This window comes from Borostomias antarcticus (assembly GCF_949987555.1).
Source record: "Borostomias antarcticus genome assembly, chromosome: 16".
NCBI lineage: Eukaryota > Metazoa > Chordata > Actinopteri > Stomiiformes > Stomiidae > Borostomias > Borostomias antarcticus.
The window spans coordinates 3,306,749-3,326,470 of NC_140249.1; the positions used below are offsets into that span (position 1 = coordinate 3,306,749).

Sequence of the window (19,722 nt, forward strand, 5' to 3'; positions counted from 1 at the left end):
TCCGGAGCCCCAGCGGTTTGTGAAGGCCCTGCCTCAAAGTCCTAACAGGGTCGGGCTGAGCCTGATGTCTTCGCCGGGAGCTCTGGATGTGCAACGCCCCTGCTCTGTCCCTAGGGGGCGCCAGCAGCAGACACACAGAAGCAATAACTCAGCTGGAATGTGTCATGTGAGAATGTGAAGCGGTTGTTTTATAACCTTGCTTTTTTTCTAAACCAAATGTTTTTGCATTAACTGTTGGGTGATACAGCCTTGTGACCTTCATTAATCCAAGTGGATTTTATGAAACTAAGAAAACTTTTTGTATGCAACTACAGTACATTAAAACTGTCATGTAACCGGCTTACTGCTATGTAACCTTGGTTTGTTTGTCTTCACTGAATAGGGAACTAACTCTTCAACAGCCATAATCCCAACTCGTGTTTTCACATTTTCAGGATAAAATGCAAATAAAGGTTTTTGCTAAAACATGCCACCTCTGTCTGTCTTTGCAAGCTTGCATTGTCCACTGCACAATAGCATCAATATGATACTACCCCGATTAGGACACAATGTAGTTATTAAGCCAAACATGTATCCACATTGTGTTGATTTTATTATCTCTACTGTTCTGTGAGAGCAGGTTTGGTTGTTCTACCTTCCTATCGTTGTGCAGAATAATGAAGTTGTATAGATGAATGGCTGGGTGACATGATGAGCTTATCTCTACTGGAGTCCAGACACCTTATCTTAGTTCATATGAGCACATTTCTACTGGAGTCCAGACACCTTATCTTAGTTCATATGAGCACATTTCTCCTGTAGTCCAGACACCTTATCTTACAGTTAGTTCATCATCTACCCATGTGGAATGATCACATGACTACAAGATCTCTCCTCATCTCACCCTCATTCCCTCCAAATGGCCACCAGTCCAAATGCCACACCAACGCAGCACTGTTCCTCCATCTTTAGTCCTCCAGGTGTGGTTGGAGGTCTTTACTACGTTTCAGTCCACGCCGGTGTCTCTGGCGGCGTACGGCACGCAGGTCGGGGAGGAGATGGTGGGAGGAGAAGCGACGGCCGGATGGAGGTGCAGGCTTGTTCATGCAGGCAGGCCTTCAAAATGGCGGTCCCAATCCACGAAGGAGCTGTGTGTGTGTGTGTGTGTGTGTCACGACAGACCAGACCAACAGTACCAACAGTCCAGTACTTTGATGACCGTAGCCTCACCGAGCAGCGCTCTATGTCCCGTTCCAGAGGCTTGCTTAAGTGCGGAAACGTGAGAGGTTGGCGATGCAAGGTTAAGGTTCCGTCATATGGGGGAAAAGTGCTACGGCCTCAGTTCCAAACGTCCCCTACTTCACTGTACAAAGGTCCAGTCCAAACCCCTGTTCAGATGGTCCAGTCCAAACCCCAAAGCTCACAGCCAAGGAACCACAGGAATGAATCATACAGGACAGGTTCACCCAACGGTCAGGGACACTGTTGTTAGTGGAGGTGAGGTCAAAACACCCCATCCTAAACATCCTAACTGTTCACTGTCTGCAGTGAGTCCTCGTGCCATGCCTTATAAGTCTGGTTTAATGTGTTGAGAGAGAAAGGTTTGTGGGAGAAATGGAGAGTCCCTTGTGGGGTGGGGTTGTCTAGCTCAGCAGAAGGTCCACGCCTCTAGCTCCATGACCCGGAAGTCATCGGCCTCTGACAGACAGCAGTTGTTGAAGGTGTAGCAGGGGCTGCTCCTGCCCAGGTACAACATCTCATCCAGCCACAGACCAAAATGACCACTGGGATGGGGGGAGGGCAGAAAGAAAGGAAGGAAGGAAGGAAGGAAGGAAGGAAGGAAGGAAGGAAGAAAGAAAGAAAGAAAGAAAGAAAGAAAGAAAGAAAGAAAGAAAGAAAGAAAGAAAAAGAAAGAGAAAGAAAGAAAGAAAGAAAGAAAGAAAGAAAGAAAGAAAGAAAGAAAAAGATTAGGCAGAAAGGATGGGGAGGGATAGAGTGAGAGAGAGAGAGAGATAGTTTTATAAAACCTACGTCATACTGATAGAAAGCACCTAGAGAAATCTAGAGCTACATGTTTTTTTAGCAACACAAAAACATTACCTTCCACCACCAATGGCAAATGAGTCTAAGTCTCCCTTGATGAAGAAGGAGTTCTCTCCCGTCCATCTGAAACACTGAGGAGGAGAAGGGTCAGCGACACGAACAAGACACCGGACTAACAAGTGACCATATGGAGCTTTTCTGGGAAACACCCCTACCTGTGCTGTGAGGGTACATCCAGTTTATTCAACTCTCAACTCAAACTTTAATTATAAAGCCCATTTAAAAACAACAATGGCTGACCAACGTGCTGTACAGTAAATAACAAAATACAACATAATAAATAGCAAATAGGACAATAAAAGAAAGAAAAAAGAAACCATACATAAATTATTGGCACTAAGAGATGAAGGCCACTGAGAAAAGGTGAGTTTTCAGCAGAGACTTTAAGGCATCCCAAGTCTGGGCAGTTCTAATATGCAGCTGCAGGCTGCATGCAAGCTGTTCCACAGCTTGGGGCCAGCTGTTTCAAAAGGTCGGTCACCTCTGGTTTTGAGCCTAGATTTAGGGACATGGAGGAGCAGTTGTTTGCTTGACCTGAGTGCTCTAGATGGGCTATGAACATGAAGGAGTTCAGCTAGATACAGAGGAGCCAGGCCGTTCAAAACCTTAAAAACAAGTAAAATCTTGAAATCGATCCTGAAGCAGACAGGAAGCCAGTGCAGGTGTGATGTAGTCATGCTTTCTTTTTCCAGTCAGAAGGCGAGCAGCAGCATTCTGCACTAGCTGCAAACGCTGGAGTGAAGACTGGTCTAGACCTACATACAGAGAGTTGCAATAGTCAAGCCTAGAGGTTATAAAAGCATGTACAACCCTCTCCAAGTCTTTAGGAGGGAGATAGGCTGTAACCTTGACTATAAGCCTTTTTGTAACTTAAAAAAGTGGTTTTAACAACAAATGCTTTGCGTAACCATTTGGGAACTCTGCTGGAAAATGTTTGGAGAAGGGCAGGCAATTTCAAAACTACTTGGCAGGTGATTAGATGAACCATCTGGGGAAAAAATCTTAAAAGGTCTAACTTCAACCGCTCCTCGCTGTCATAAACCCGCCCAGCGTAGATGTTTGTATCTGAAATTCCTCAGAACCAACACTGATTGAAACGAGATCGTTTTCTGTTCGGGCTCAACATTTTCTCTACGGAGAGCATCCAGACTGATTTGCGAGTAATAACGTGAGCTCATGACATCAGGACGGTCTCACCAGGCTAGTGTCAACCAACCCGACACTGGATTTAAAAAAAATTGCTGTAGCAGAGTCAAACAGTAGTCTACAAAGACACAGCTCCACAGAGGTTCACACTGACTGATCCCTGTTGACACAGACATATTAAAATGCTTAAAATCCAACAAATTGTAGATTTAAAGCCGCTTTCCTGATCTTGGGTGACCAAAGCTTTTGGGTGACCAAGCGACCGAGCTTTTGCAGTGGCTGCCCCGAAGCTGTGGAACAGCCTGCTGCCACAAATTGGGTCTGCCCAGACCCTAGAGATATTTAAATCACAGCTTAAGACTCACCTGTTTTCACTGGCTTTCTGAGGCTAGTTAAGCCATACATCCCTGGCCCTGGTATGACTGTGTAGTTTTAAACGGTGCACTTTTATATTCAGTACTGTTTGTATGTATTGTCTGTTTTAATTTTTATATACTGTAAAGCACTTTGGTGCAACTTCGGTTGATTTTAAATGTGCTATATAAATAAAGTTGACCTTGACCTTGACCAAATAACCCAGCCTGTACTTGGACTTGGTCTCACCTTGAAGCGAGGGTGAAGCATGAAGAGAAAGGTTTCTCCGGTACCGTAGAACGTCTCGCTGGGCCTCAGAGGGTGGGACAGGAAGCTACCGAACACCTGAGGCGACGACCAACCACAAAAAAAAAAAAACAACCCTTGAACCCAAGAATATCTTATGACAAAACGAAGTACAACCCACAAAACAGGTCTGACCTCATATCATGGTGACCTCACATGAGGCAACAGCCTCATGTGAGTCATTTTCAACTGTTGTATTGTTCACTTCAAACTAACTCACTCTGGGCTGGGAGTCACTGCCCAGAGTGAGTCATGCAAATCACACGGAAAGCATTTACCTAATTTATATCACCTGCTCCTATGTAAAACTACACCTACCATATAACTATGCTAGTATCCTCTAGATTTGGACATTGGTGGAAGGGAGGAGCAGTGAGGGATAAACTAAACTTGAACCATGCCTGTTACAGTTGAAAACAGCAGCCGACAGCCCCCGGCGGGCGGGCGGGCGGGGGTCACCTGGTCGAGTGCGTCCTTGATGACGATGAGGACGGGTGAGTCGCTGGCGCCGAGTCTCCGGTAGAGAGACTTTAGGCTGGAGCCGTGGAGGAAGGTGCTGTAGGCCAGGCGCCAGGCGTAGCACACGGTCCGGGGAGGCAGCTCCGCAGACAGCTGGAGAGGCAGGGGGGGGATCAGAATGGAGGAGTAATATGTTCAGAGGCTGCAGGTTGACCTTCAGCCTCAGTCGAGGAACGCGGTAGATGCAAAAGGTAGATGCAAAATGAATGCCCAAAAAAGTGAAAGGTAGAGGGCTGTGAATGCTCCTGTGTGTGTGTGTGTGTGTGTGTGTGTGTGTGTGTGTGTGTGTGTGTGTGTGTGTGTGTGTGTGTGTGAGCGTGCGTATGTGTGTGTGTGTATATGTGTGTGATAGGGCTGGGTTTAAAAAAATCGATTAATCGATTCTGAATCGATTCATGAATCCCAAAATCGATCTTTTATTTAATGAATGTTCATTAATTCATTCAATGATTCATTCATTCAATCATTCATTTTTGGAAATCAGTATCGATACCCAGCCGTAGTATTGATGTGTTGCATAACTTGGCAGTCATGTAATTAAGGTTACAGCTAAAAAAAAAACACTAACTGAATCGATATTGAATCAAATCGAATCGAATTGAATCGTGATAATCGATTCTGAACCTTGTGATGTGTGTGTATGTGTGTGTGTGTGTGCATGTGTGTGCGTGTGTATGTGTGTGTGTGTGCGTGCGTATGTATGCGTGCGTGTGTGTGCGTGTGTGAATTCACATGTATTTCTCACACTCACCTCTCTGACATGACTCGCCTCTAAGATGCGACTCTGCTGTACGATCTCGCTCAAACCCTCGGGGTCTTTATCGACGATCACCGCTAGCTTCCCCATGCTTTCCTCCACTGACACCATCTGCCAGGCCAAACAAACAAACACACAAACACACAAAACAAAAATGTCAGTCTACCTCTAAAACCCCCTGTATAGACACTCACCCAAACCTCAAACCTTCCCCCGCTTCTATGTGTTGTTCTATGTGGGGCCTCACTGTCCCCCTACTCATTCTGTCACTACACAAACCTACTAAGCCTGGGCCAAGCAACTACCGTCACTAGACAAACCTGCTAAGCCTGGGCCAAGCAACTAGCGTCACTAGACAAACCTGCTAAGCCTGGGCCAAGCAACTACCGTCACTAGACAAACCTGCTAAGCCTGGGCCAAGCAACTACCGTCACTAGACAAACCTGCTAAGCCTGGGCCAAGCTGTGAACATGTCACTGGACACCAGAGATCAACAGCTGACGCTCTCCTTATGGCCGCGGTATATAGTGACAGCACTGCTCTCCACTTCACTTTAAATGAGCATGGATGCACCACTATACTGACCAGACGACTACGTACTCACCTCCCAGTCCTCCCCAGCGCGTCCACTCATCTGAGTCAGCTCCTCTTCCTCTCCGTCGTCGACCAGGACGAACTCCTCTTCGCCTTCCTCACCCCCCTGCTCCCCCCCCCCCTCCAGGATACTCAGATCTGGCCGGCGGCGTCTCAGGTAGGCGTGCAGCTCATCCGAGCTACGATCAGCCGCGCGGGACGGGAGAGAGAGGCAGAGTCAGAACAGTAGACCGGTGTAGAAGTGACCGGCGACCGCTACAGTACGTCTCCGCTGCGTTCTAGAAGCGTGATTTCTCCTTCGGGAAGGGAGATGTTTGAATGTTAAACAGCCCCTATTGGCAAACCGCCAGGCTGGAAAACAGACACTGTGTGCGCGTGGCGAAGACGAGACGCCTCTACAGACGGATGCCCTCGAGGGTTTGATGTTTACTGAATGGAAAGAGACTGCTGAATGTTCCTTGTTGTCATATACATTGATTGTTATCATCAGCCTTGTCCCAGTTTCACTCTACCTCCCTCAACCTTCCACGTGCAAAACCCCTAGCTGTGCTAACCTCACTTATAACAGGATGACCTCTCCAGGAGGTCAACACACAGTCTGGCCTACAGTGACCTTTCTTTGTTCTAACGTCCCCCAGATTTACCGCCCTTTCTAATATCACATGTCTGAAGCTCTTGACCATTGTTGATGATGTCTGCCATTTATTATGACGTGTACAGATGGGTTAGCCAATCACATCTCTGGAAGCATCATACCTGTGTATTGCTTGAATATAAGACCGAGCAACACTTCTGTCGGATGAACCACTCACGTGCGTTATCCTGAAGTCCTTGCGCTCGTATGTTTTCTTAATAAATCAGACTTAACCTCTTTGAGCGAACCTTGGCAAATCTTTTACTTTCGATCAGATTTATTTCCACTACATTGTTAAAGCGAGTCTGTTTAGTGTTACCTTTCTTGTGAGAGAGTGAACCAGACATCCCGACGTGACGAGGTTTTGCTCGTCCCCAGCTGCAGTCCCAACACACCCTTTCTGTTCCCCGTGGACCTCTGGACACGCAGCCTGACAAACATCAGGCCCCCAGAACGTCCTGGAGACGGCCCGCACAAACCTGAGAGAGAGAGAGAGAGAGAGAGAGAGAGAGAGAGAGAGAGAGAGAGAGAGAAAGAGTGAGATTAGTTGAGGGAAGAGAGAGAGGGGTGAGAGAGAGTGAGAGAGAGAGGAGAGAGAAAGAGAGATTAGTTAAGAAGCTTTCAATCATTCACCACCACTGCTCAGTCTTCTATAAATTAAGTCCAGGGGGTCAATCCAGATTTTAGCACCACATAAAGAGACCAAAGAATATTGGTATTTTTGTCTTCCTACATAGTCTCTAGTTTATATTTTGGTATGATAACCCTGCCTATCTAGTCGCTTAATGATAGTAATCACTCTATAAACAAACCTACCCCCATACACAATGACAAAACCCTGATTCCTGTATATCATATATTTGGACTTCAGTGTTTTCTATTTTTGGCCATGACCGATTGCTCTGAGGATTTGATGTCATCCATGATCCTGCAGCGGTCGGACAGACCTGAAGATCCTGGGCGCTTCGCCTCAGCCCAGTGTCCTTGTTTCGGCCTGTTTTTGCGAGCCATCTGCGCGAAGGTCGATTATCGTTTAGGTAAAAGGAGAGTGAGAGAAAAAGGAGTAGATTTTGTGCCACTATGAAAGTAGGATATAATGTGGGTGTACTTTAAGTCGATTTAGAGGCTGAAATTACATGAAACTGATCTTTCCATGCAGAGCTCAAACCAAACACGTGCTGCTCACGAGCGTCCCCCAATCAGTATATTTTTGACATTTGTTGCCTCTAAGTATATGCCTCTAAGTGTGCTCTCTGAGTGTCCTTCTAGTGTCTAAATGTTTTGTTACACATGACACTCATATGGCTTTTCTCCTGTTCTATTACAAAAGTCATTAAGCTGTAAGGCTGGAGAGGTTATCATTTATTAATGTTTTCATATTGACCCTATTAACATTCTGCCAATCATTAATGTAATTGTTAACCATTGTGCATCAAAGGGTTAACTGTGTAACCTTATATGTACATGTATATGTAAGATATGTATGCAAGATAATAATATTCACTATTTGTAAGACCATTGGTTTCCAAGAATATTGTCTAGCAGTAGAATAAAATAAAACTAGAAAAACCGCGTAGAGAGAGACGGACAACCTGAAACCATAATGCTATCGCCTGGCGGAGGCATAATAAAAGATGTAGAGTAATCAGGGTTTTGTGTTTTTATATGGTGGTCTGTTTAAAAAGGGACTTCTATCATTAAGCTACTAGATGGGCAGGGTTATCATACCAAAATATAAACAAAAGACATGTAGGAAGACAAAAATACTAAAATTGTTTTGGTCACCTTGGGTGCTACCAATTTGTGAAAATATCAGTATTGGTCCCTGGACTATAACCCTTTAATATCAGTATTGGCCCCTGGACTATATCCCTTTAATATCAGTATTGGCCCCTGGACTATATCCCTTTAATATCAGTATTAGCCCCTGGACTATATCCCTTTAATATCAGTATTAGCCCCTGGACTATATCCCTTTAATATCAGTATTGGCCCCTGGACTATATCCCTTTAATATCAGTATTGGCCCCTGGACTATATCCCTTTAATATCAGTATTGGCCCCTGGACTATATCCCTTTAATATCAGTATTGGCCCCTGGACTATATCCCTTTAAGTAACTCCCCTCCTGTACCTGTACTCTGATTCTTCACACTGGGCTCCTCCTCCGTCCCGTCTGGATGCAGCAGCTCCGTGTGCGCCCTGGTTCCCTCTGCGTCCTGTCCTCCGCAGCAGAAGGTGGCGCTGCTGAGCACGGCCACGCCCAGCGCCCCTGCAGGCTGCGCCGCCAGCTCGTCCAGGGGGCTTCCCTGCAGCTGCCTCTCTGCCTCGGCCATGTCTCTGCTCTCCCTTTCCGCCCCCTCCTCCTCCTCCTCCTCCCGACCCACCCTCCCGCGCAGGGCCAGGTCGCGCACCGGAGCCGGGACTGTCTCCCCCTGGTGGTGGGGAGGAGGACTGTGCCCTCGGGTCCCCCCCTGGGGCCTCTTGGCAGACTGAGACTTGGTTTTCTTGCCTTTCCACCTGGAAAGTGAGTAAGCAACAATGAGTTGAACACCATTGATAAATAAGACTCTTATTCCCCAGGCTCATTTTCCCTGAGTCTAGCCAAGTTAGGCTCATTCAAAGTCCGTTCACACAACGTCTCAACATACTGTGTAGAGCTATTCTGGACCTGTGTGTGGAGGAGTTGAAGTGCACGTGGGAGATGTCGGAGAAGAAAGTGACGGAGGCCAGGGAGTCAACGGAGCAGGAGAGCAGGTACTCCTCACAGCCATGCTCCCTCACCAGGGGGTGGCTCTGACAAGGGTCGAAGAAGATCTTGTTGGACGTCACCAGAAGGATACCAGAAACCACACCCTGGTGAGAGAGAGAGAGAGAGAGAGAGAGAGAGAGAGAGAGAGGGAGAGAGAGGGATAGTGGGGATAAAGAAAGAGAGAGAAGGAGAGGTGACTTGATTGTTGTTATAGAGTCTATTTCTACAGTAACTGCACTTATGGCTGTGTTTATTTTTCTAACGTTAACGTTACCGCTTGTTGCTTCATTCTACTAGCGCACTCCTCTATTTCATCTACAGGAACAACCAGCGACTGGGGGCAGAACAGCAGTTAAAATGCAGTCCCTGACTGGTGCCCCACTTTCTGGGAAAACTCAAACTGTTCTGGGCGGCTGGCTGGAAGTCCAGACTGTATCGCGAAAACTTTTTTGCAAAGAAGTCTGGCTTTCAGGCTAATTCTATACAAGACATACAGTAGAGTTCCTATGTTTCTCTTGGGTATTGAGTATATGGACAGCATGACATGATAACGATATGGTGTGATCACCAAGCGCAGTATCAAAGACTACAGTTCCCTGCTTCTCTAGACCCGGTGCAGTACCAAAGACTACAGTTCACTACACCCACCTTGCGGTCGGTGATGGAGCGACAGAACAACTTGAGGTACGGCATGGCCTCCGGCCCCTCCCCCTGGGAACACTCCGGTGGGAGGGCCAACAGGCACAGCTGCCCGTCAGGCATGGGCACCGCCTCCACATCCTGTCAGAGAAACAAAAAAAATAAAAAAAATACGGGGCCTGCTCAGGAACCTGCGGTTACACAACACCTGGATAAGAGACGTACTGAAGAGGAAATACACAGCGATAAGGGATTGTATCTGGCTTTCCTTTTGCAAATTCTTGAATTTTGAAAGTGAAACCTTCTTAATACATCCCTGAACTACACTCAGGAGGACAGGCGGTTCTGATACAAGTACATCCTGTAGAACCAACTTCACCGGGAGAATCAGAACAGCCTTATATACAGTAGTGGACACACTGGGTTAAAGAGTGGATTCATATTTATACACATTTGTAGTTTATGCAGTGGGCTCTGAGTACGGAGAGACTCAGGAAGAGCTTCTTTCCGCAAGCTATCCGGCTCCTGAAGGACTCTATCTAACATATAGAACCACTACATCCAGAGGAGCAGGATAACTACACAACACAACCGTTTACAACGCAATATCACCCCCCCCCCCGGGATTACTTATTATTGCTATAGCCATGTACATAACTCACCAATACCCATTATTTATTCATATCCATATAGCACGTACATAATCCATCTTGTACTGTACTGTATAGATAAGGTACCTTATTGTGTAATTTGTGTTAATTTGTATCATTTGTATCGTCATTTTCGTAATTTGTAAATTTGTAATTTAGAATTGAGTATAAGAGTTTCTCTGTATCAAGCATAAGCAGGCTGCAGGCAGGAACATTTCCCTGTGACTGTGCACAGAACAGCCATAAAGAATGTCATAAAGAACATTCTTTCTTTACAGCCATCTGAGAAACTATCAATCAGCCCCATTAGCCAGTGAGGAGTTTTTCCAGACCTGCATGGACTCTCTTGTCCCAGCCTATTGAACAATGGTTCTCTCTTCTCTCTCTGCTTGAGAAAAACAAGACATTCTACATCCCCAAACCAGGAACACACATCGGTGACAGGCAGACAGTGTCAGAGTCGGTATGAAACACTGTTTGTCAAGGGTTCCTCTATCTGTATGTATAGTATATTGGGTGGATGTGGGTCTCACCAGCAGCTTGTCGTACTCCGCGTCCGGGGAGGGGGAGGGGGGAGCGGTCAGGGGGGAAGGGGCAGACCCCGGGTCACTCTCCAGCTCTGGTTCCACGCCCAGGTTGGGGTCAGGGTTCGTTGCCGCAGGAGACGAGACTTGGTTGGATGCCGCCTTGCCCTTCGGAACTCGGAGGTGCTTGAGGAGGGAAGCGAGATGGGCCATCATCACACACACACACACACACTCGCTCTCCCTCCGTCACTGCTATGAATACATCGGCCCTGGTGCTCAGCTTCCTCTTTCTAGCGCTCCGCTCCCCACTCGTCTGCCTCTCTGCGCTCCGCCATGCAAATACAGGCCAAGGTCTCGCTTTGCAATTCAAATCCAGACCCAAAGTGCTTGAAGCAGACTACATGTAACTTGGCAGCTTGCAGGTGGTGCTGTTTCCCAGCAGCATACGTGTCTTATTAAGCTGCCTACCGTAGCTTGTTTTTGTACAAGATTTGTATGGATGTATAAAGTTAATGTACGACATTTGTATGGATATTATTTGTATGGATGTTAATATACTGTGTGCTGTTTCTTTATGTGGTGGACCCCAGGAAGAGTAGGGGCTGCCTTGTGTGGCAGGCTGCTAACGGGGATATTAATAAACAATAAGCAATCAATCAATCAATCAATCAAAGCTTTATTTGTATATTAATAAACAATAAGCAACAAACTATGATCTTAATAAACAATAAGCAACAAACTATGATCTTAATAAACAATAAGCAACAAACTATGATCTTAATAAACAATAAGCAACAAACTAGGATCTTAATAAACAAAAAAACAACAAACCAGTGAAGCAAATTTTAACTGAAAAAAACACACACACACACACACACACACACACACACACACACACACACACACACACAGAAACGAATGGTTCTTGATGTATTCTCTTAAGACTATCAGTGCGGGTTTCACTTGCCGCATGAAGCCAGCCGGCTCTTCCAGTAGGCTGCATCTGATAAGAGCTGAAATCATGGAGACACCTACCTGTCTGGAGATGAGGGTGGAGGAGGAGGAGGAGGAGGAGGAGGAGGAGAGGAGTGAGGAGGACAGAGGCCTGTTCAGCTTGGTCATGTCCAAGGCCGCTAGGCTGCTGAACTGGGAGGTGATGCTGAACACCGTGTCACCAGGGATGGCCTGTAGGTAAACAACACACAAACACAGGAGTGTGTCCTGTAGGTAAACAACAACAACAACAACAACAACACACAAACACGGCAGTGGCACCAGCGTGTACTTCACTGCATATTCTCTCAATCATAAAAGCATACAAGCATGATACGATACAACAATGATATGAATGCAGATGGATAAATATCAGGTTTAGATTAGAACCGATCAGCACTATTACTATGACCTATCCAGTCACTCCAGATCAGCGAGCACCGAGGTGCTGAGGAAAGCAGGCGCTGACGGAAGGGACTGGTGACAGGAAGTGAACTGGGTCAATACTGTGTGAAGAGCCATAGTAGACCAGTGAGACAGATCTATTGACAGCTGGATCCATTGACCTGATTATGTCCGGACGTCTGACAGAGCTCACACCTGACCTGCATATGTGAGTGTGTTGTGGGGGGGGGGGCTGGGGTTGAGTGTTGTGTGTGAGTGAGTGAGTGAGTGAGTGAATGTGTGTGTTTTGTGTGAGTGAGTGAGTGAGTGAGTGAGTGAGTGAGTGAGTGAGTGAGTGAGTGAGTGAGTGAGTGACAGGCCCGGCGGAAGGCGATTGGCTGCCCTAGGCAAAATAACGACAGTGCGCCCCCTAGCGGGCAATTCCGATTGTTGGGAGATGTGTTGAGCGGAGGAAGGGGGTGCTAGCGGAGATTTGTGTGCCCCTAGTGCCTCGGCGCCCTAGCCAATTGCCTTGTATGCCAAGTGCATGCGCCGCCCCTGGTGAGTCAGTGAGTGAGTGAGTGGGTGAGCGAGTGAGTGGGTGAGCTGGTGAGTGAGTGAGTGGGTGAGCTGGTGAGTGACACAGCAACAAGATTTGTGAGCAGTTGTGACAGGAAAAGGACGTCCACCAGGAACACAACCACCGTAAAGACTGTCAATCTGTATCCCTGCACTATCTGCACCATACATAGACATACTTTACATAGACATACTTAACACTTTACAAACAGAACAGTTACTATTTAAGTACAATAGAAAATATCACACTTACTTATTCACTCACTTCACACATTTGTATTTACACATTTATACTTTACCATTTTTCTGATTTTTGTGTTGTTTGCTTTGTCAATGTAAACGTATGTTTCCCATGCCAATGAAGCCCTTTGAATTAAGTTTGAATGTGCTTGTCTGTCATCTATAGCCGTTTCAGTAAACCAGCTTTTTACAAATCTAATTACCTACAGTAAGCCACACTGAAAGTAGATGGTTGACAGATGATAATAAACAGTACATTACACTTCACATTTCCATAAATATATATGAACATCATTCCACAATGAAGGTCAACAGATACCTTAGAGTAGGCAGTCCTCCGGTGGTAAGTGGCATAGACCTTCTGGATCAGGCTGGATATCCCCATTTTGACAAAGAATGACTGCGACTGTTGCTCTCACAGCACAGTTCCTGTGTCACATACAGTAAGTAGCCTACCGCTCATCTCTGGACCTTGACCATACCACACATTACGCAATATATTACCCATCATATCACATCTATGAGTGTAGTGTCCTTATCTGATTAGCGTGTGGGGCAGTGATGCCTGCTTGGAAATAGGACAACTCTACCTGCGCTCAGTTTAGCAGTAACACTGATCATTTCAGTCCAGACATGACCTGTTTTTAAGGCGGGGTGGTTTGAAGGTCCCAGACAGTCACTGACTTACCTTTCTCGCAGAAAGAACAACCTAAATACCGACTGGAAGCTGGATTCTGCCCTCCTTAAAGCGAAAAGAGACTCACCACACTGTCTTTGTCAGTTGGCTGCTCTCTCTCCTCACTTGGCTTGACCATGGAGCCACCCAGTTCCCACGTAGTTTCTGAACAAGAATTCAGAATTTGGTGTTTAGAGAGGATTGTACTTTCCATTTCCACGACTCCTATTTCTTCTAGAGATTTCTATTTTCTATTTCTCCTCTTCATTGTCTGACTGGTTGTCTGCTCTGTTTCAGGTTTTCTGTGGTAAGGAAGCAGTGTTCTGGCTGACTCACGACGTTGAAATGGGAGTGGTGTCCGAGAGAGTCATGAAATGTCAATGCTAGCACACTAGACGGCTTGCAATAGGCTTTCAGCAGCCTTGTTAGCACACTAGACAGCTTGCTATAAGCTTTCAGCAGCTATGTTAGCACACTAGACAGTTTGCTATAAGCTTTCAGCAGCTATGTTAACTCTATATATTACTAATAGTGAATGCTGTGTAAACATGGACATCTGTATGTGTGCACAATATGAACCTTGAACAAACCAGTCCTGCAACAACATGTGCTGAAAGTGTCTTTTGTGATTTATTTGTCTGAAACTAGAGGAACAATATATCTTCCAGGTTGCACATGGCAGTCTATTGAGCCACACAATCAGCGCGATGTAAACTGGGTCAGAAGTAATTGCGCATTCTGGCATAATAGTCTATGTTGGAGATGCTACAGTGAAAGGTAATTACAAAATGATTTTAGGTCAAGCAGATTAAGACGTTCCCATAGTAGGTTCCCAGGTTGAATGTGAATGAACAGCTTGGTTATGAGGCTATAAGGTTGATCAAGCCCTCACACAGCAGGTATGTACATTCAGAGCCACTGTTGCCTTGCTAAGGGTAATGCTGTATGAGGAAGAAGCTTCACAGACACATGACCATTGGGGCGGGTCATACTAAAATTAATTTTAAGGATATCTTAACGGGGGGGGGGGGGGGGGGGTCTATTTTATGTGTTTTTCTACCAGGAATTCAAATCTGTGCTTATTCTTTGTATAGGACCATTCTTACCTACATCGTTTTGCATTTTAAAATTGCCACTTTTACCATTTCGAACCTCTTTATAAGATATTGAATGATATAAGGGATTATTTGCAAAAGCCAAATCCCAAAAAGATTTGGATATTGAGCCATCATGAATGTTCAATATGTATGTTGATGTATTCCACAATTAATTGCAGATTCTTCTGATTTGTTCCTTTCAGACCATGCTTTGACACCCAGAGCCTGAGAAGTCTGTTTGCTGTGGTGAGCCAGCGGCTGTGCTTTACTGGTCCAATCTCCAATAGAGGCAGCCGCGCAGGAAGCACTCAATCTTGATAGCGCAGAACATTTTATAGCCATAGTGTTGATCAGTTGAGAGATCTTCAATTACTTTGTCAGGCAGCTTCATCACTGGAGGGCCAACAATGATTGGGGTGAAGTTTGGATTGATATCCATGTCTGTAGCAGAAGCAATGAGTTTCCCTATGGGTCCAGATAACTGATTGTGTGACAGAGTAGGGCCATCAAGGTGAACAATGAGATGGCGCAGGGGACGTACATTACTTAAGATATGAACAGAAGACAGATGGTTAAGGATTGACATCCAGCTTGCAGCAACAAAATGCGAAAACTGTTTTCGAGGCAGGATTTGTGCAAACTGGCAAAGTTCAGGAAGTAAGAAACTGATGTTTGGAAGTGACAAACATTCTGTAAATATGTAAAACCTGTTGATAATTTACTAACCTGTAACCTGTTGGTACATTTATTTGTGATTTGGTTTTGGCAAAATGATTTCCTTTATATCATTCAATATCTTATAAAGAGGTTCGAAATGGTAAATGTGCCAATTTACAAATACAAAATGATGTAGGTAGGAATGGTCCTATCCCAAAAATAAGCACATATTTGAATTCCTGGTTGAAAAACACGATGAAATAGACACCCCCCCTTAGTTGATTTTGGGGAAAAAAAATAGTATGACCTGCCCTAATGACCATGTTTGTGTGTGTCTGTCGGAAAATACTGGCTTTGTTTCATTGACAAACAGTATTTTGCCAGAATTCCAAGTCTATGACTCTGGGCCAATGCTGTAAGCACAATGCTGTAGGCAAACGGTAAAAGCACAATGGCAAAAAAAAAAAAAACTAATTCAAGGCAAACTTTTTGCTCAATCCAGGCAAACTCACCTTTAGGTACGACAACATAACAAATGCTAAGAAAGGACTACGAAACTGAGAAACCATGCATTGGAAATCTCCACTCACATCATTAGTCCAAGACTAGGATGAATCTGTGTCCCAGAAACTGTTCCTCTAAAGGACCTTTCACACGGGCAGGAAGTGGTCATCGGTCCGCTACAGTCTGCCTTCTATGCAGACCTGAGTGTGAAAGCTAGCAGGCCGTTCCAGATAGAACACATCCAGCACATCTGCTGGGGAGGGGAGGGGGTCTAGCAGACCTGCTGGAGAGGTGGTCTCTAGATAGACCTGCTGGAGAGGTGGTCTCTAGATAGACCTGCTGGAGAGGTGATCTCTGGGGAGGTAGTCTGTATCAGACCTGCTGGAGAGGTGGTCTCTAGATAGACCTGCTGGAGAGGTGGTCTCTATATATACCTGCTGGGGAGGTGGTCTGTATCAGACCTGCTGGAGAGGTGGTCTCTAGATAGACCTGCTGGGGAGGTGGTCTCTAGATAGACCTGCTGGGGAGGTGGTCTGTATGTAGACCTGCTGGGGAGGTGGTCTCTAGATAGACCTGCTGGGGAGGTGGTCTCTAGATAGACCTGCTGGGGAGGTGGTCTCTAGATAGACCTGCTGGGGAGGGGGTCTAGCAGACCTGCTGGGGAGGTGGTCTCTAGATAGACCTGTTGGGGAGGGGGTCTCTAGATAGACCTGCTGGGGAGGTGGTCTCTAGATAGACCTGCTGGGGAGGTGGTCTCTAGATAGACCTGTTGGGGAGGGGGTCTGTAGGTAGACCTGTAGGGGAGGTGGTCTCTAGATAGACCTGCTGGGGAGGTGGTCTCTAGATAGACCTGTTGGGGAGGGAGTCTGTAGGTAGAGCTGATAGAGAGGTGGTCTGTATGTACTATGTAGACCTGCTGGGGAGGTGGTCTGTATCAGACCTGCTGGGGAGGTGGTCTCTAGATGGACCTGCTGGGGAGGTGGTCTGTATCAGACCTGCTGGGGAGGTGGTCTCTAGATAGACCTGTTGGGGAGGGAGTCTGTAAGTAGAGCTGCTAGAGAGGTGGTCTGTAGCTGACCTGCTGGGGAGGTGGTCTGTATGTAGACCTGCTTCGGAGGTGGTCTGTATGTAGACCTGCTGGGGAGGTGGTCTCTAGATAGACCTGTTGGGGAGGGCGTCTGTAGGTAGACTTGTTGGGGAGGTGGTCTCTAGATAGACCTGTTGGGGAGGGAGTCTGTAGGTAGAGCTGCTAGAGAGGTGGTCTGTATCAGACCTGCTGGGGAGGTGGTCTGTATGTAGACCTGCTGGGGAGGGGGTCTGTAGGTAGACCTGCTGGAGAGGAGGTCTATATTACGCCTGCTGGGGAGGTGGTCTGTATGTAAACCTGCTTGGGAGGTGGTCTGTATGTAGACCTGCTGGGGAGGGGGTCTGTAGGTAGACCTGCTGGAGAGGGGGTCTATATTACGCCTGCTGGGGAGGTGGTCTGTAGCTGACCTGCTGGGGAGGTGGTCTCTAGATAGACTTGCTGGGGACGGGGTCTATAGTAAACCTGTTGGGGGGGGGGTCTATAGTAGACCTGCTGGGGAGGTGGTCTCTAGATAGACCTGTTGGGGAGGTGGTCTGTATCAGACCTGTTGGGGAGGTGGTCTCTAGATAGACCTGTTGGGGAGGGAGTCTGTAGGTAGAGCTGCTAGAGAGGTGGTCTGTATCAGACCTGCTGGGGAGGTGGTCTGTATGTAGACCTGTTGGGGAGGTGGTCTGTATCAGACCTGCTGGGGAGGTGGTCTCTAGATAGACCTGTTGGGGAGGGAGTCTGTAGGTAGAGCTGCTAGAGAGGTTTATAGACCTGCTGGGGAGGTGGTCTGTATCAGACTGATACGGATGACTTTATCACAATATGCATCTATTGCTACAGTAAGCAGCGCGAATTAACTCATAACAACGTTAGTGTAGCGTCACTATAACTAAAGAGGAGTGGTTGCAATGGCTACTATTGCTATGCAGTCCTAATCCACTGGCGCACGGATAATCTACAAGACACGTTTCTGCCATATGGTACAGCCAAAAGAAAAGGCTTTTTAACGTATTATGTAATCTTGGAGACTGACTTGGAGTTTTTCAGAAGGCTTACTCTCTTTCTTACGCAAGTGGCCAGAAAAAATGCAAGTTGCAGTGTGAAAGCGAGCATGAGGCAAGTCCCTGGGTGAGGACGGATGTGGGTCCAGCCCACACGGATGGCAGCGGCCTAGTGCTGGACGCCCTTGAGAGCAGCAGGCTACTGACCGGCTGGTACGGCACCTTGGAGGTAGTACTGGCGCAGGCGGGCGTTCCTGATGTGGGGGATGTGCCCGAGGGGCCGGCTCGCACCGGGGTGGTGGCTGCGGCCCTGGCTCCTGGCCTCCAGGGATGGCCGGACCTGAGGCTGGGTCTCCCAGGGGCCCGAGATGGAGCCTGGGGGCTGAGTGACCCCAGCGTGCAGCTTGGATCCCAGCCTGACAGGCACCGAGACACAGCAGAGGAGAAACTTGGAATATAAAACTCCCATTCTTACCCCACAAAGCTTTTTGAACCTTGATTTTTGACTCTCTCCATGAGAACGTGTGTAACAGAGGTGGTTCGGTGACCAGAAGGCTGGCTTCATGAGCAACCTTATCTGAGACCTGAAGACTTGATTCCAACTCACCGAACTAATTCCTAGACTTTAGCTTAGCGGGCTAAGAACTTGTTGCGATGCATAGGAGGCTGTATTCAAACCCTTCCTTGCAGGAATAATATTCCATATCAGTGGACCAATTCTGCATGTTTGGCATAGGAAGGGATCATGAAGTATTAGCAGTCTGATGAGTTATTTATGCAGTGGAGTGGGAGCTAAGAATATAGCCGGGCAGTTTCTGGCAGGCACCTGCGTTTCTCTCGCCCACATAATACTCTCCAATGTTTTTTGTGCTCCTTCATTCAAGGGAGAACCAAATGCAATGTGACTAGCGATTAATCAGAGGGAAAGGCCTATCCCCGCTGCAGACACACACAGCTGGGGTCAAAACAACCAGACGCTTCCTTAGATGATGAAATCACCACATAGAGTGTTATACTATGTAATTATCATGCAATAATCAATTTAACATGCACGTTCATGGTAAATAATCAACTTGCAAGTTTTGTCCTAATAAAAAGGTTACTCTCATGTCACCTGCACAGCTAATTAGGGAGAGGTGACACAACTAGGGCAGCAGATGATAAACTGGACAGATACCATACCGATACTAAAAGCCAGCCAACTTGTCACAAGTCCAAGCAGAGCTTTCTCTCTCTTTTAAACCAACTAACCAGCGTTGATCACGGGTCTCACCTGGTCTTGACGTTGCCAAAGTAGCTGGGCCTGTTCTTGTCTCTGTGTAGTTTGGGCTCCATGGCTGTGGGAGAGGGTGGGTCTCTCACAGAGCTCTATGCCTAGTTTGATGCAGCGGTGGTGGGATGAGGGACTCAGCTAGCTCCCCTCCTCCTCCTGGCTGTCCCCATGCTCAGCATAGCCCTGTGCCCGTACCTAAGCAGGATGGACGATATAGTGCATAGATACGGGTCAGGGTAATGGACTTGGCCTCTTTATTAAATTAACTGGTCAATCAATGCAC

The 19,722-nt window shown here is 46.8% G+C and overlaps 1 protein-coding gene across 1 annotated transcript; it reads right to left on the minus strand.

Annotated features, from left to right (window-relative positions):
• Nucleotides 1–612: 612 nt before the first annotated feature.
• On the minus strand, nucleotides 613–19,501 carry LOC311319471 (nuclear receptor coactivator 7; the record flags this gene model as incomplete). The annotated part of the gene is made up of 16 exons (XM_084451032.1): nucleotides 613–1,763; nucleotides 2,080–2,153; nucleotides 3,832–3,927; nucleotides 4,348–4,500; nucleotides 5,159–5,275; nucleotides 5,769–5,937; nucleotides 6,712–6,871; nucleotides 8,527–8,734; nucleotides 8,780–8,912; nucleotides 9,064–9,248; nucleotides 9,793–9,924; nucleotides 10,967–11,143; nucleotides 11,996–12,145; nucleotides 13,921–13,997; nucleotides 18,374–18,582; nucleotides 19,440–19,501. The coding sequence occupies 16 exons, from the start codon at nucleotides 19,499–19,501 to the stop codon at nucleotides 1,628–1,630; spliced, it is 2,238 nt and encodes a 745-aa protein (XP_084307158.1). The 3' UTR covers nucleotides 613–1,627.
• Nucleotides 19,502–19,722: the final 221 nt, after the last annotated feature.